The sequence below is a fragment of the Nansenia antarctica genome, assembly GCF_963989245.1.
Source record: "Nansenia antarctica genome assembly, chromosome: 2".
NCBI lineage: Eukaryota > Metazoa > Chordata > Actinopteri > Argentiniformes > Microstomatidae > Nansenia > Nansenia antarctica.
In genome coordinates, this window is record NC_137675.1 from 55265787 (window position 1) to 55280786 (window position 15000).

General features: G+C 47.6%; 1 protein-coding gene across 1 annotated transcript in view; it reads left to right on the forward strand.

The window, feature by feature from the left end:
* Positions 1–15000, forward strand: part of mgat5b (alpha-1,6-mannosylglycoprotein 6-beta-N-acetylglucosaminyltransferase B) — a gene marked incomplete at both ends in the record, with an annotated part of 82905 nt that overhangs the window by 54688 nt on the left and 13217 nt on the right. Inside the window, 5 exons of the mRNA XM_080524859.1 lie at positions 4210–4341; positions 9833–9966; positions 10858–10988; positions 14398–14553; positions 14703–14849. Of these exons, the coding sequence (XP_080380985.1) occupies positions 4210–4341; positions 9833–9966; positions 10858–10988; positions 14398–14553; positions 14703–14849 (700 nt within the window). The remainder of the gene's footprint in view (positions 1–4209; positions 4342–9832; positions 9967–10857; positions 10989–14397; positions 14554–14702; positions 14850–15000) is intronic.

Consider the following 15000-nt stretch of genomic DNA (forward strand, 5'->3'; position numbering starts at 1 on the left):
CAAAAGAAGGGGACAATTGCAGGATAATTCCTTTTGTTTCCATGTTCTCCCCATCCTCGATGGAACTTAATAAAATGATTAAAAGTAATTTTAAAAGGACTCAAGATATCGTCGAACCGTTGGTGGGTTTTAAAATTATTGCAGCCTTTAGGAGGAATAAAAATATAAAATATTTGCTAGTACATGCAGCATTAAAAAGCGATAAACAAAATAAACTAAAAAGACATTTAAAAACACCAAAATACATTACGAACATATATACAGACAAAGGGGCTCCAATCTGGAATGTTCTGGGGTTGGAGTCCTCAAACCTGGTATATGGAATAAAATGTGGGGTCTGTTCTAAATGGTACATTGGTGAAACTAAGAACAAACTTTGTGAACGTTTAAAACAGCACCTTTACAGGGTAAATCGTATTGAGGAATCCACCCTACTGTACGAACATTTTAGAGATCATGGTAGGGAGAATCTCCTGATTGTAGGCCTGGAATCTGGAACCTGTTGGTCAAAAAGACAGAGAATGATGAGGGAAAGACACTGGATTAAAGAACTAAACACAATTTCACCCAGTGGTTTAAATGAAATATAAAAACTTACCTCTCATTTAATATGTACAGTCCAGTCCTGAAAAAAATCTGTAAAGGAAATAAACACTTACCTGCGATCCGATAGAACCTGAAAAAAGTTAAAAATAAAATAAAAAATACAGTTAAAATGGGTGCTTACCTGGATACGTACTGAAATTCTGAAGCCGGAGATCCTTGGATTGTGGATGGTCGACGACATAATCTGAACAAAGATCTGAAAGTAGAGAAAAAAACTAAAAGATTAGTGTGCCCGTGCATTCTGCGAGCCTTCGGGCAAACAGAGCCTTTTATTCCCCTAACCTAACCCTAACCCTAACCCTAACCCTAACCCTAACCTTAACCCTAACCCTAAATGTGGCCTAACTAATTAATGCAAGTGCAATTCAAAATGGAATAATCCCGAGAGAAGCCCCGACAGGCGCACATAACAGGCGCACACCTGCGCTTTCAGAACGAGCTACCCCAATGTCACGTCGGAATTCGACGTTTGGAATGCAATGTCACGTCAGAATTCGACGTTTGGATGCAATCTCACGTCAGAATTCGACGTTTGTCCATAAACGTCGAATTTTGACGTCTGCCGTGTGAGACCAGGTTGTCCAGAGTCAGTTATAAACAGAATGGCTGTTCCCGAGTCAGTGATAAACAGAATGGCTGTTCCAGAGTCAGTGATAAACAGAATGGCTGTTCCAGAGTCAGTGATAAACAGAATGGCTGTTCCAGAGTCAGTTGTAAACAGAATGGCTGTTCCAGAGTCAGTTATAAACAGAATGTGCTGTTCCAGACTGAGTCAGTTGTAAACAGAATGTGCTGTTCCAGAGTCAGTTGTAAACAGAATGGCTGTTCCAGAGTCAGTTATAAACAGAATGGCTGTTCCAGAGTCAGTTATAAACAGAATGTGCTGTTCCAGAGTCAGTTGTAAACAGAATGTGCTGTTCCAGAGTCAGTTATAAACAGAATGTGCTGTTCCAGAGTCAGTTGTAAACAGAATGGCTGTTCCAGAGTCAGTTGTAAACAGAATGGCGGTTCCAGAGTCAGTTATAAACAGAATGTGCTGTTCCAGAGTCAGTTGTAAACAGAATGTGCGGTTCCAGAGTCAGTTATAAACAGAATGGCTGTTCCAGAGTCAGTTGTAAATAGAATGGCTGTTCCAGAGTCAGTTGTAAACAGAATGGCTGTTCCAGAGTCAGTTATAAACAGAATGGCTGTTCCAGAGTCAGTTGTAAATAGAATGGCTGTTCCAGAGTCAGTTATAAACAGAATGGCTGTTCCAGAGTCAGTTGTAAATAGAATGGCTGTTCCAGAGTCAGTTATAAACAGAATGGCTGTTCCAGAGTCAGTTATAAACAGAATGTGCTGTTCCAGAGTCAGTTATAAACATAATGTGCTGTTCCAGAGTCAGTTGAATCGATGAATTGAGAATCAAGGACCCCAATTGAAATAAGCCAGTGGCTTTCTTGGGTTTTTATCCTGTTAGTTGACCTTGTATGTAATATGTACTTTCATGTACCTACTTCTGCAAATCTTCTAATAAAGTTTTCAATCAATCAATCAAAAGTTATAAACATAATGTGCTGTTCCAGAGTCAGTGATAAACAGAATGGCTGTTCCAGAGTCAGTTGTAAACAGAATGGCTGTTCCAGAGTCAGTGATAAAAACCGTGGCACTCCCGTTCATTGTTATTTCCACCCCTGCCAGACATCTATTTCCTAAAAATGGTTATAACGAGTGGGCAATTTTGCCGGACCCGCTGTCTTGTTGTTACCATCATTAGCATAAGTGCTAGCCGAGAGGCTGCATCTCTGACAGCCAGGCAGATAAAAGCATTACCAAGAGACACATATCTGTCATTTCCATACAAATGCCTCACCAACGTTCTCACTGGGTATCATTTCGCAACCATTCCCCAACTCAGTCATGCATTAGGCATAGTTACGATATGGTAAAATCAAGTGTGCGGTTATCCACCAAACATCATTTTCCACGTATCCGTGTTCACAATGTGGGGTTTTGAGGAACAGATGAGCGGCTGAAATAGGGTTTCTAACCTGCAGTAGCTACTGCAGAGAAGCACTCTGAGAGAGTGTAATACCAGGGTGACAGACCTTAGAGGCAGTGTGTGTGTGTGTGTGTGTGTGTGTGTGTGTGTGTGCGTGTGTGCGTGTGTGTGTGTGTGTGTGTGTGTGTGTGTGTGTGTGTGCGTGTGTGTGTGTGTGTGTGCGCGCTTGTGTGCTTGTGCGCGTGTGCGTGCAAATAACATGGTCATGGTCTGCCTGTTTTCAAACTGCATTATTCTTACCGTCCTGAATTTTTCTGGTGTTTTTCTGCCGCAGTAAAGCTCTGAGGAAATGCTGAAAGTTTCAACAAAGTGAAATATTCCACTCTCATCAGTTCAATGTGTTTGTCTTTGCGTTTTGTTTTCCACAAACGAGTGCTATCTGTTATCCGGATGCTATATTTCAGAGGGGGAACTTGAAGATGATGTTTTAGGGTTCACCCCACATTTCATTCCCCAGCTAATGGGCCGTTAGTTTGCTGGCACAGCAGAGTTAGACGTCTTTCATTCCTTCTTTGACCCATTTCCGTGCCTCTACCTAATAGTAGGAGCAAATTATTTCGGGTGCCATTCCCCTCACATCAGACAGAAGTGTTTGATGAGACTTTTAATGCTGTTAGAAGCAGGCAGGTTGGTGTATAAGAGTCAAATAATCCAGTAGTTGGTGAAAAGGATCTGGATATACACAACTGACTGACAGACAGAGTTCAAAATGGCCACTTGCGTATGAAAAGATTGCTGTCAGCTGTCCTCTTCTTACGTCCTTTTCTCACTGTCCGTAGCCCTGTGTGTGTTTGTGTCTGAGTGTGTGTGTGTGTGTGTGTGTGTGTGTGTGTGTGTTTTCTATCTCAAACACAAGATAACAAAAGATACACCCCGCAGAGAGAGAAACGCTGCCAGGCTGAGTGGATCACAGGGAGCCAGCGCACCGTATGCCTGACTGCCTCTACTGTCTCCCTGTTGAGAACTCTGACGGGCTCCTGAACTCCTCACACACACACACACACACACGCACACGCACACGCACACGCACACTCACACTCACATTCACACTCACACACACACACACACACAGACACACACACACACACACACACACACTCTCACACACACACACACTCACACGCACACCCACACCCACACCCACACCCACACCCACACACACAAACACACACACACACACACACACACACACACACACACACACAGACACCTCTTGAGAGACAGCACCGAACATTCATGGAGGAAAGCCTTCAAGCAATTTCGGAGTGTTAGAATTAGCTCCCTGAAGGGGCCGTGGTAACACTGTAGGCATGACAGAGGCACTTCAAGAGCATCCTGTCGCCCTTTATACAGCAGAACAATCCCCTTTGTTACTTCCTGAATGCTGCCTCCTTCCCTCCGTGGTGAGAGTCCTCCGTCTCACTGTGACACCATACAGGACTTGACAGTGGAGTAATTCCTCTCTTAAATCTTCTTATAATGCTCTGGCCACCGACACATTTCCTGGGTGGTGTGTTTCCTGCGTCTGAGCCCTGTGTGTGTGTTGTGTGTGTTGTGTGCAGGTTTCTGGGAGTCCCTCCGGGTCGAGGAAGCTGCCCCCTGACGGGACCCCTGCCCTTTGACCTCATCTACACCGACTACCACGGCCTGCAGCAGATGAAGCAGCACATGGGCCTCTCCCTGAGGAGACACAAGTCAGTCTCTCTCTGGTGTGTGTGTGTGTGTGTGTGTGTGTGGTGTGTGTGTGTGTGGGGGGGGGGGGGGGGGGGGCGGTGTGCATGTGTGTGTGTGTGTGTGTGTGTGTGTGTGTGTGCACGTGTGAGTGTGTGTGTGTGTGGTGTGGTGTGGTATGTGCGTGCGTGCGTGCGTGTGTGTGTGTGTGTGCACGTGTGTGTGTGTGTGGTGAGTGCGTGTGTGTGTGTGTGCATGTGTGTGTACATGTGTGTATGAGTGTGAGCGTTGGTGTCTGAGTGTGTGTGTGTGTGCGTGTGTGTGTGTGTGTGTGCGCGTGTGCGTGTGTAGATGCACTTGTATGGGTGGCGGGGTGTTATGTGTGAGCATTTTGAGCTTAGATGCCAAATCTCTCCACCGCCACTTACTGTTGTCAACCTGCCCTCCTGTGTCACCCGTACACAGACGCTGCCTGTCTGAGTGGACATTGTTTGTGGTGTTTGTCATCTGTTACTAGCAGTTGTATTCCTGGTGTGATGATTGATTATTGCTTTATTGGCTGGCTGCCCTTATTGGCTGGTCTGCAGTCACCTGCCCATAACCCCCCCCCCCCCCTCCCCCCATAGTGCCTCAGCAAAGTGTTCCCCGAGGAATTCTGCAGAGACAGCCCCCACACACCAATCAATAAAGTAAATAATGAGTAGCAGATTAAGACTGAGAGAAATGCTAAGCAGCAACATCGGAGAAAAGGCACAGTTTATCACTCCCGACTCCTCCGTATAGATCCTGAACTTTCGAGTGTGTGTGTACTGCTGTAAGCTACAGTAGAGTAATCGGAGCCTGAAGTTATGCAAAGTGTTGACTCTGCAAACATTCAAAAGTCCATTACGAGGCCATTTTCAGGTGATGGGATTGCGGAGACGATCATGTTTCCGTTCCCCCGGCTCGCGGAGAAGATGATTTGTCTTGGGTTTGATGCAGCTTTTGTGCTGCATGACAATGTGGAGCTGTGTCCTATTCTATTTCGTGTCTCTCTCCGGAGCCGCATATTCAATCTCCTCATGAATACTGCGGAGGATGGGGAGATGTTCCCTGCCACAACCATCCATTTAACACACATGCACACAGTCAGTCAATCACTCACTGGCTCACTCGTGCACGCACACACACACACACACACAGACACACACACACACACACACACACACACACACACACACACACACACACACACACACACACACACACACGTACGCACACAGACACGTATGCACGCACGCACAGACACAAACACAGACACGCACGCACGCACGCACACACATATTGTACACGCATTGTAGCATTTTCCGAAAATCAAGACACAAATAAAGACATTGCTTTCGATCCAGATCGCTTCGGATTCCTTATCAGAGCGCGCCCGATGAGGCTCTGCGCCCCAGCCTGGCCCAGACAGTACGTGCAGCTGAAAGAAAACGATCGATCGGTGTCAATCAGTGTCAATCCAAGGTCGCTTGATTAACCTATACCTATCAACTGTCCCAGCCTGCCGGGCCAATACTTTAATTTCCTCTGCACTGCCCCCAGACTGTTTAGAGATGCAGCACTCTGATAAATCACGGTCTGATCTGATAGCTGCCATTGATTCCTCCACACTGGATATGCAGAGCTGATAGAGTTTGGTGATAAAACAATGTGTCTCCGGTCCTCTCTCGCTCTCTCAGGAGTCAGGAGGGGGACTCTATAAAAGCCGTCGGGAGGCGAGGTGCTTGTTGTCAAAAAGACACGATCCTTCACAAGCCTTCGGTCCTGTCAGGTGGGCAAGTCTTCGAAGGAAGGAGGACCAGGAAAATGAATCCTTGTAAGACTCGCTATCAGACTTGTCCTTCTCATTACTGTCCTCACAGCAGGGGCTCACGCTGTGCGTGTCGGTGCGTGCCAAGGCCGACTGCTTTTCTGCAGCCACTCTCAGGCTTCTACAGGGCTTACTTTACTTCAGGCCTATTCGGCACTTAAAAAACTCAGGATTTTAGTTTCCGGTCCTGATGAGGCCAAACAGGGACGTGGTTAAAAGCGAGGGCGGGATTGTCTTATCCAAGTGTTTTAGTTGGCTAGCCAAATCGGTGGGTGGCCAGCATAATCCGAGTCAGCTCACTGTCACAACGCGATCGAACGGATTTCAATAGCCTCGTCTTCGCGAGTGTCTCCATAATTCGCCCACCTTACGAACTGCGGGATGTAAACAAACCGGGAAAGATCACGCTGGGGGGCAGGGGACTGGAAAAGCCCAACTGTGGACATTCTGTCACTAACCTGGCTCAAAGGGAGTGTCAAGAAGGGAGACAAGTCAGGTGTACAGAAAATAATCAATAGTTTATTACTAACTAAAGTCTAAAGCTTAAAGAATAGAAGTGGGATGTGATAGTCAGTATTATCACTGGTGTAGGGTGTGGGTGAGTGATCAGTAGTGTTACGCTTGCCTGGCTCTTGACAAGGTAACAAAAAGGGAGACCACACATGGTTAACAATAATAGGAGATTTATTAAAGAAAATAATGTTGAATTGAAATAATGAATAAAGAAAATGGTAAAGACAACCAAAACGGCTGCTGGTCGACAAGGAAGAGAGCGAGTCCATGAATCTGACCCACTCTTAAGGTTCCTGGGACAATTAGCATAATCACCCACACCCACGCCGTCAAGGCCCTGAACACAGCAAAGACCTAAGTTCTGGGCCCAGGACAGTCTGGACGGATTGTATGGCAGCTAGTGCTGAGGCACAAACATGTACATTTCAAGCCTGCAAACTGTGACACTTTAAATAACGTGAAAAAATACTATTGTGCAATATGACAACCCTAGTTGACTATCTGTGCAGTATAGTACAGTGGATTGTGTACATAGCCTTTATTTATGTAAACCAGCTCCTTACCTTCTTGTGATTTTATTCTTTTTCTAAAAGTGTTTTTTTTTTCTCCCTTTCTTAACACCAGGGGAGCCACCCCTCCTAAATTTCGTTGTTTGGTACCTGTACTGTAGCAATGACAATAAAGTCCATTCATTCATTCATTCATTCATTCATTCATTCATTCATTCATTCATTCATTCATTCATTCATTCATTCATTCATTCATTCACCTGAGCCCATCTGGAACACAGAGAGAAGGTAGACAGGACAACAGATGCAATAGCGCCCACTATAGGTTCAAGTGTGGATCGTCACAGTAGGCATGTGGAATGTTGTAAGGTGACACAGGAAAAGGTCTGCCACAAACAAAAGGGTCCAAAAGTATGCTCCTGCATGGAGATGGAGGGGGGAGATAGAGAGAGAGAGAGAGAGAGAGAGAGAGGGGGGGGGAGAGAGAGAGAGAGAGAGAGAGAGAGAGAGAGAGAGAGAGAGAGAGAGAGAGAGAGAGAGAGAGAGAGAGAGAGAGAGAGAGAGAGAGAGAGAGAGAGAGAGGGGGGTTTGCAGATAGTGGTGCAGATAGTGGAGAGAGAGGGAGAGAGAGAGAGAGAGAGACTGAGGCCCTGTCCACACCTATACGTTTTTTTGATAAACGTTTTTCGTATATAAAAATATTACCGTCCACACCAGCATGTTTAAACGCAATATAAACGCTGGCATTGAGCATTCCACACCAGTAGTCGGCGATATAATATCATAGCCCCGCTGGCCAATCAGACGCCTCTGTCTCTCAATGTTCTCGATCATGCATTTATCTGTAAACAGGTTAAAAGTCAAGTTAACAGTGAAAGAACTAGAAGCACTTTGTTCACATCCATTTTCCTCGCTTGTGTAGCCTCGAACACCGTTGCCTGTTGTAAACAAAGTAGTTACTGGTGCTAGGATATGACGTTGGAGGGAACAGCAAACAGCTGCAGTGCGCATGATCATAGAAATCTACGCGCATGTTGACGTGACGAATACAAAAAGCTCCGTCTATCTCGTCCACACGTCAAAAATATACGGCGAATATACAGCGTTTTTAAACATCTTCACTCTGGCAGGCGTTTTTAAACATCTTCGTTTTTAAACATGTTTGCGTCTGGACGAACCCCCCAAAACGAATATAAAAATCCACGTTTATCAAAAAAACGTATAGGTGTGGACAGGGCCTGAGTGTCACCAGCACAGCCTGAATCGGCATAGCCACAGGTGCGCTGCATCAACCAATCAGGCCTCCTCTCCCCACTGCCATCCTGCGACACAACAAACAGAACAGGACAGCAGAGAGCGAGGAGGCCGTAACAATTCAAACTGGCTTGTTCGCTAGGTTCGAAGCGCCAGGCTTTGAGCACTAGCTGGCTGCTGGTAAGCCGGAAAAAAGCGTCTATTGTTGTCTCGGCCATATGGAAGAAACTCTGAGGTGGACGGGCTTATACGGCGGAGCCCCCTTGGACAGGTCTGAGGCCAAACTGCCACTTTCCCCCCTCATCTCTCCCTGCGGAGCCTCGCCAGGCAGGTTCTGGGGTCCAGCCGTGGCCTAAATCAGTGTGTGATTGAAAGCCCATTCTCTCTCACCTGGAGGGCAGGCTTAGCTCTCCACGCACGAGGGAGGAGAGGAGGCACAGAGGCATCCATCACCGCTGACCGCTCTAAGACCCGAGTCTGAGAACAAGACCATACCATTGTTCTGGGCTCCCATTCGCATCGTCGGTGGTTAGACAGGGGGCTTTTCTCTGTGGTGGAACGGTCACAGACGGGTTCTGTCTGCACAGCTGGGATATGATGACACCCACCCACATAAACGACATAATAGTGTCACTATCGTGCCTGAGGAAAAGTACCTTACTGCTTTCAGTCACTTCGTCTCATCGTACTGTCAAGCTGTCCAGTCTTATACTGTTCAGTGTAATACTGTCTCATACTGTCTCATTCTGTCTCATACTGTCTCATACTGTCTCATACTGTCTCATTCTGTCTCATACTGTCTAATTCTGTCTCATACTGTCTCATACTGTCTCATACTGTCTAATTCTGTCTCATTCTGTCTCATACTGTCTAATTCTGTCTCATTCTGTCTCATACTGTCTAATTCTGTCTCATACTGTCTCATACTGTCTAATTCTGTCTCATACTGTCTCATACTGTCTCATCCTGTCCAGTCCACCTATACTAATATATAATATAATGCTGTCCATAGATGAAGGTATCGCAGTCCCACAACCGTTTCCAGGTGAACAAGGCATCTGAATGTGAATGCTGAGTGTTAGCCTTAGACAAATGTATTTGTTGTAAGTCGCTTTGGATAAAGGAGTCTTCTAAATGGCAGAAATGTAATGTAAATGTAATGTAAATGTAACGTAAATGTGATGTAAAAACCGAACGTGAATGCAGCGTGATATAGCAAGGAGCGAGCGAACCAGCGCTCCCACCGTCTGAGGATGACAGAGGAGCTCATGTAGCAGCCAGTCTGGGAGCCCTCGGGGGGTCGTCCTCAGACACGGGAGGATGTAGCTGCTGTCTTTGTTCCCAGTTATTCCATCACCTCCTCCTCCCCTGCTGTCTGTCTGTCAGGTGCCATATCCGCGTGATCGACACCTTCGGCACGGAGCCGGCGTACAACCACGAGGACTACGCCACCCTGCACGGCTACAGGACCAACTGGGGCTACTGGAACCTGAACTCCAGGCAGTACATGACCATGTTCCGTAAGTTCACCTAGCACTTTAGCCCCCGAGCGCTTGACTCCGGATCTAAGGGGTTACGCTTCTACATTTGTTCTACCTGGAGTGTTTTTTTTACAATTTTCCAGCATTTTGGGTGTGTGTATGTGTGTGTGCATGTGTGTGTGTGGTGGGCGTGCGTGTGTGTGATGCGTGTGTTTGTGTGTGTGCACGTGTTTGTGTGTGTGCGTGTGTGTGTGCGCGCGCGCGTGTGTGTGTGTGTACGTGTACGTGTGTGTACGTGTGTGTGTGTGTGTGTGTAGATGTGCAGATGGTGTGGAGCACTGTTGTAGGCCTCAGGCCCCTCACAGTGGGGGGGCTCGGGGGGGCAAAGAGAGACGAGAGGAACCCAGAGAGAGTAGGAACAGCTGCGGCTGCACAGATGCCTAGAGCTGGAACTGAACACCACAGGCCACACACAGACAACACACACACACACACACACACACACACACACACACACACACATCCAACAGTGATCAGTGGAGGGAGAGGCAACTTCAGCTGTGTGTTTGCTCTTCCAATTAACTTTGCGATGAGCGTTTTTTTCGCGAGGTTCTGCGGCGTTCCTGCTGTTTTGGAAGCGCTTGTTATTGCAAACCTCTCTCAGCAGGTGTGAGCACTGTGCACACATCACAGATCTATCCCGACGAGAGGCCTCCGCTACAGTCGTCGCCGCTCAAGGCCTTGTTTTGTCCTGGTTTAACAGAGCCTCCCCCTTTCCATCACATCAAGGGTCACTCAGAGGGTTTGTGACGCCCCCCCCCCCCCTCCCCCCCTCCTCCCCCTCCTCCCCACCCCCTCCTCACCGTTTGAAACTGAATGTGAAACGCTCGGTTCGGCGTGTGACTCCTCTGCTCTGCTTGTCTCCGGCAGCACACACTCCCGACAACTCCTTCATGGGCTTCGTGGCGGAGGAGCTGAACGACACGGAGAGGCGGAGCATCCAGAGGCACAAGGTGGATGACATGGCCGTGGTGTACGGCAAGGAGGCCAGCATGTGGAAGGTGACCGCCACGCGCCCGTACACACACACACACACACACACACGCATGCATACACACACACACACACTGACACACACACACATGCACATGCACACACACACACACACACACACACACACATACACACGCACACGCGCACACATGCACACGCACACGCACACACATACACACATACACATACACATACAAATACACATACACACACACACACACACACACACACACACACACACACAGTGACACGAACCACCACAACCTCCTCAACAACAATGTCTTTTCGGGACAGTGTGTATTTATATGTCTGCAGTGAAAGCTTCTCCCACAGTGTGACTGTGACGCCTATCTCTGTCCATCTCTGCCACGTCGACGTGAGGTTTGAACAGAAGTAATGTTTCTTTAGCGTCCTTGGGTTTTATGAAAGGCGCTATAGAAATCCAAGCTATTATTTAGTCTTGTCTTCCGAAACGTCAGGGGTTCGTGTTCGTGAATGCTATGAAAAAAGTCGTCGGATCGAGATAGGCGATGTCGTACGCTCTCACAAGACCAATAGACCCGTCCCCCCCTCTGTCTGTGTAAACACATCGCAATGACAAATAACTTTGTTCCCGACAAAGCATTTAGGGGCCCACTGCCATCTCAACACATTCCGACAAGCAGATTGTGTTACACTACGGAGCGTTCTGACGTGGATGTGATAAATGCGCCTCTCTCTCTCTCACAGAGGCGACGAGACGCCCGGCGGAAAAACATGGCACTAGTTATTCTCTCTCTTCTATCTGCCAAGCATGACACCTCAATACGCCAGGAGGGTGACGCAGAAGTGTGAGATGGTGGTGTGGGGGGGGGGGGGAGCAAGTGTTGTTGTTTAGGGTGACACACATACACACACACACACACAGACAGATAGACACACACACACACACCCCCACACACACACACACACACACACTCACACACATTCACACTCTCACACTCACACTCACACACACACACACACACACATACACACACTCACACACACACACACACACACACACACCCCCCCTCCAAAGCTACAGAGGCATCTCATCTTTGGTGTGTCTGTCTGCCTGGCCCTCCCCCACGGTTAGGAGCAATTGAATCTTCTGGGTTTGTTCTGTCACCGTGTGGCGCTTTTATTGAATCCCCCCTCTCTCTCTCTCTCTCTCTCTGAACGGGTTGAAGGCAGGATGGGATTTTACTGTGATGGTGAGAGATAACAATGTAAATGCCAGATGTGTTTGGGCCTTCCCCTGACACTGTGAATAGCCCCTTTTTTGGCTGGCGGCTCGCTCCGTAACATGAGGTTCATGCGTCTGTCAGTGCTGAATACAACACCTGTAAGTGAACAAGGACACTCGCTTGAATGACTGTTATTTTTTCCTTCTCTCCTTCTCTCTCCCACTCTCCCTCTCTCTCTCTCTCTCTCTCCCCCGTTCCGTTCTACCTCCTACATAACGTTAATGTCCTGCCGTATTCCCGTGGTTCAATCGGATGGATCTTCCCCCCCCCATGCAGCTCCAAGTAAGTCCCCCGCACACCTGCGCTTCTCATCAATAACTGACACTTTAAACTCTCTCTCTCTCTCTCTCTCTCTCTCTCTCTCTCTCCCTGATACGGTCTGTTTCGAATTGAGCTAAAGGGATTGAATTTCATTGGATTCGGTATGAACTGTCCCAGAGGTTTGGTGTGGGGGGGGGGGTTAATACTATTCACACACAGTTGAATTTAAGGCATAAATGTGCCGGCTGAAATGCGGCAGTTTAACTGAAGCTGACATTTTCTTTGTGGGTGGGTGAACAGCCTGTGCTTTTTTTAGGGGGGCCGCAGAAAAAGAACGATTTGGCAGGTGAAGAATGTACCGTAGAGATTAAGACGTGTGAGTCTCCATCCCTCAGCCCTCGGGGTAGTTATGTGTTCAGTCTCTGCCTCATCCCTCATACATCGTACATGTCTGCCATTTCCAGATCAATAAACGTCTCCCCCTATGTGGACTGTCTGTCAGGTTATGGAAGATGGAAAAGGTGGAGAGCAGGCTCGTCGTTAGCCCTGGGTATCGGGTGCTCGAGCCCTGGGATGTTTTCTGAACGGGCTAAGCCCCCGATGTTTCCTAAGATCCTAACTACGATCTAAGAACTACGATCTTTAACCACTTTGTGACACTTTAATCAATGCTCTGAATGTACCGTACGTGATGACAACAGTTTTACTTTCTTTGCTAGAACCTTGATTATGATGAGCATCTACGGTGACGTCGAGTGGCACTTTCCAAGATGTGGTGATTGCCGTGGTTTGTCGAGGGTTTTCAAGGCCGCAGAAGAAAAGCTTGCAGTGTGTTATAGTTCAGTACAAATGGCCACGTTATTAGACCAAACAAGGCAGCACGTGTATTTTCACGTTTCGTGTTTTTGCATAAAGTATCATGTTTGCTGGAGACCGAGGAACGCGCTCCTAATTTCATCTTTATGTTCCACCAAAATACGGCGAGGCTGCCCAACATGAAAAATGAGTTGCAACATTTGGAGAACATAAATGATTTATGCATGAAACACTTCTAACTCTGAAATAATTAATGCTATTCCCCAAGTATGTGGTTTTCACATGAATTACTACAGTTTTACCTTGGGCAAAATGTCTGAAGTTGACTAATCATTTCATACGGGGCGAAAGAAAATGGGAATATGAAAAACACATCCAAAGTGGTGTTTTATTTCTCTGACAGGCTGACCTACTAGTCGACCTCCTATTAGACTAAACTAATGCAACCACAACACAGTATCAGCGCAAGCAAGCAACCCACCCAGCCAACCCTGTGTGCTCCAAGCCTGTTAGCTTTCCCAAGCCTGTTAGCTTGCCCATTATCCCCAGGATCGGTGACCAGGCTGCTGTTGAGTCCCAGGTGAAACCTTAGCTTACCTTCACACTCTCTGGCCATGTTCCTTTGCTGCTGCTTCCCAGAGTAGCGACCATACATTTCCCTCTAATTGGCTATTTAACAGTCCCCATACAGCAGAGGCTAGACCCACGGTCTACGGTCTCCTCTGCACTGAGGTCAGTAAACAGCTGGTGGGTGAGAGAGGCTTCTTCTGTCAAGGGAGTCTGACGGCTCTAAGAGGTGATCCCCTTAGAGGACGAGCAGCCTCTCTCTTCAGTCCCAGAGGACTGACACGGATCATATGGAGTCAGGGATAACATGTCTGCTTCTGCCTGGGATAAGCCTGCCACATGCAGTACAGTCTTACCGTTCATCAGCCTTTTCCCCTAGAGAATGACCCCGTTCAAGTACATAGAATTAGCTAAGCTAACAACGTTTTCCTTTTTTTTTTTTTTTAAATGGGTGATAAAATTGATTATACAGTATGTCTTAACCGTCTGTTTCATTGGCCCCTAGGGGAAGGAAAAGTTCCTGGCCATCCTTCACCGCTACATGGAGATCCACGGGACGGTCTATTACGAGACGCAGCGCCCTCCAGAGGTGCCTGCGTTTGTCAAGAACCACGGCCTGCTCCCCCAGCACGAGCTGCAGCAGCTCCTCAGGAAGGCCAAGGTGAGAAGAGGCACCTCCCCCCGTTACGACTTATGATTTATGACATGATTTATCATACGATTTATCTTCAGGTTTTCCAGTAGATACAAGTAGCTGGGATGTGATTTTTATACGTTGCCCCCCCCCCCCCCCACACACTCTGACACAAGCTCTTCATAGGGTTCGGCTTCCCTTACGAAGGCCCCGCCCCTCTAGAGGCCATAGCCAACGGCTGCATCTTCCTGCAGCCCAAGTTCAAGCCCTCCCACAGCTCCCTCAACCACGAGTTCTTCCGAGGGAAGCCCACCTCCAGACAGGTGGGTGCATTTCTAACTCTCGATGCCTCAGAGTACCGGCACCTTTTGCTCCTCATCCCCCATAAAGTAAGGTAAATGAATGTGAGCTGGTGAGTTAATGCTTTTCCCGCCCTCCGCCTGACCTCTGTCTCTCTGTATGTGGCTGTGGATA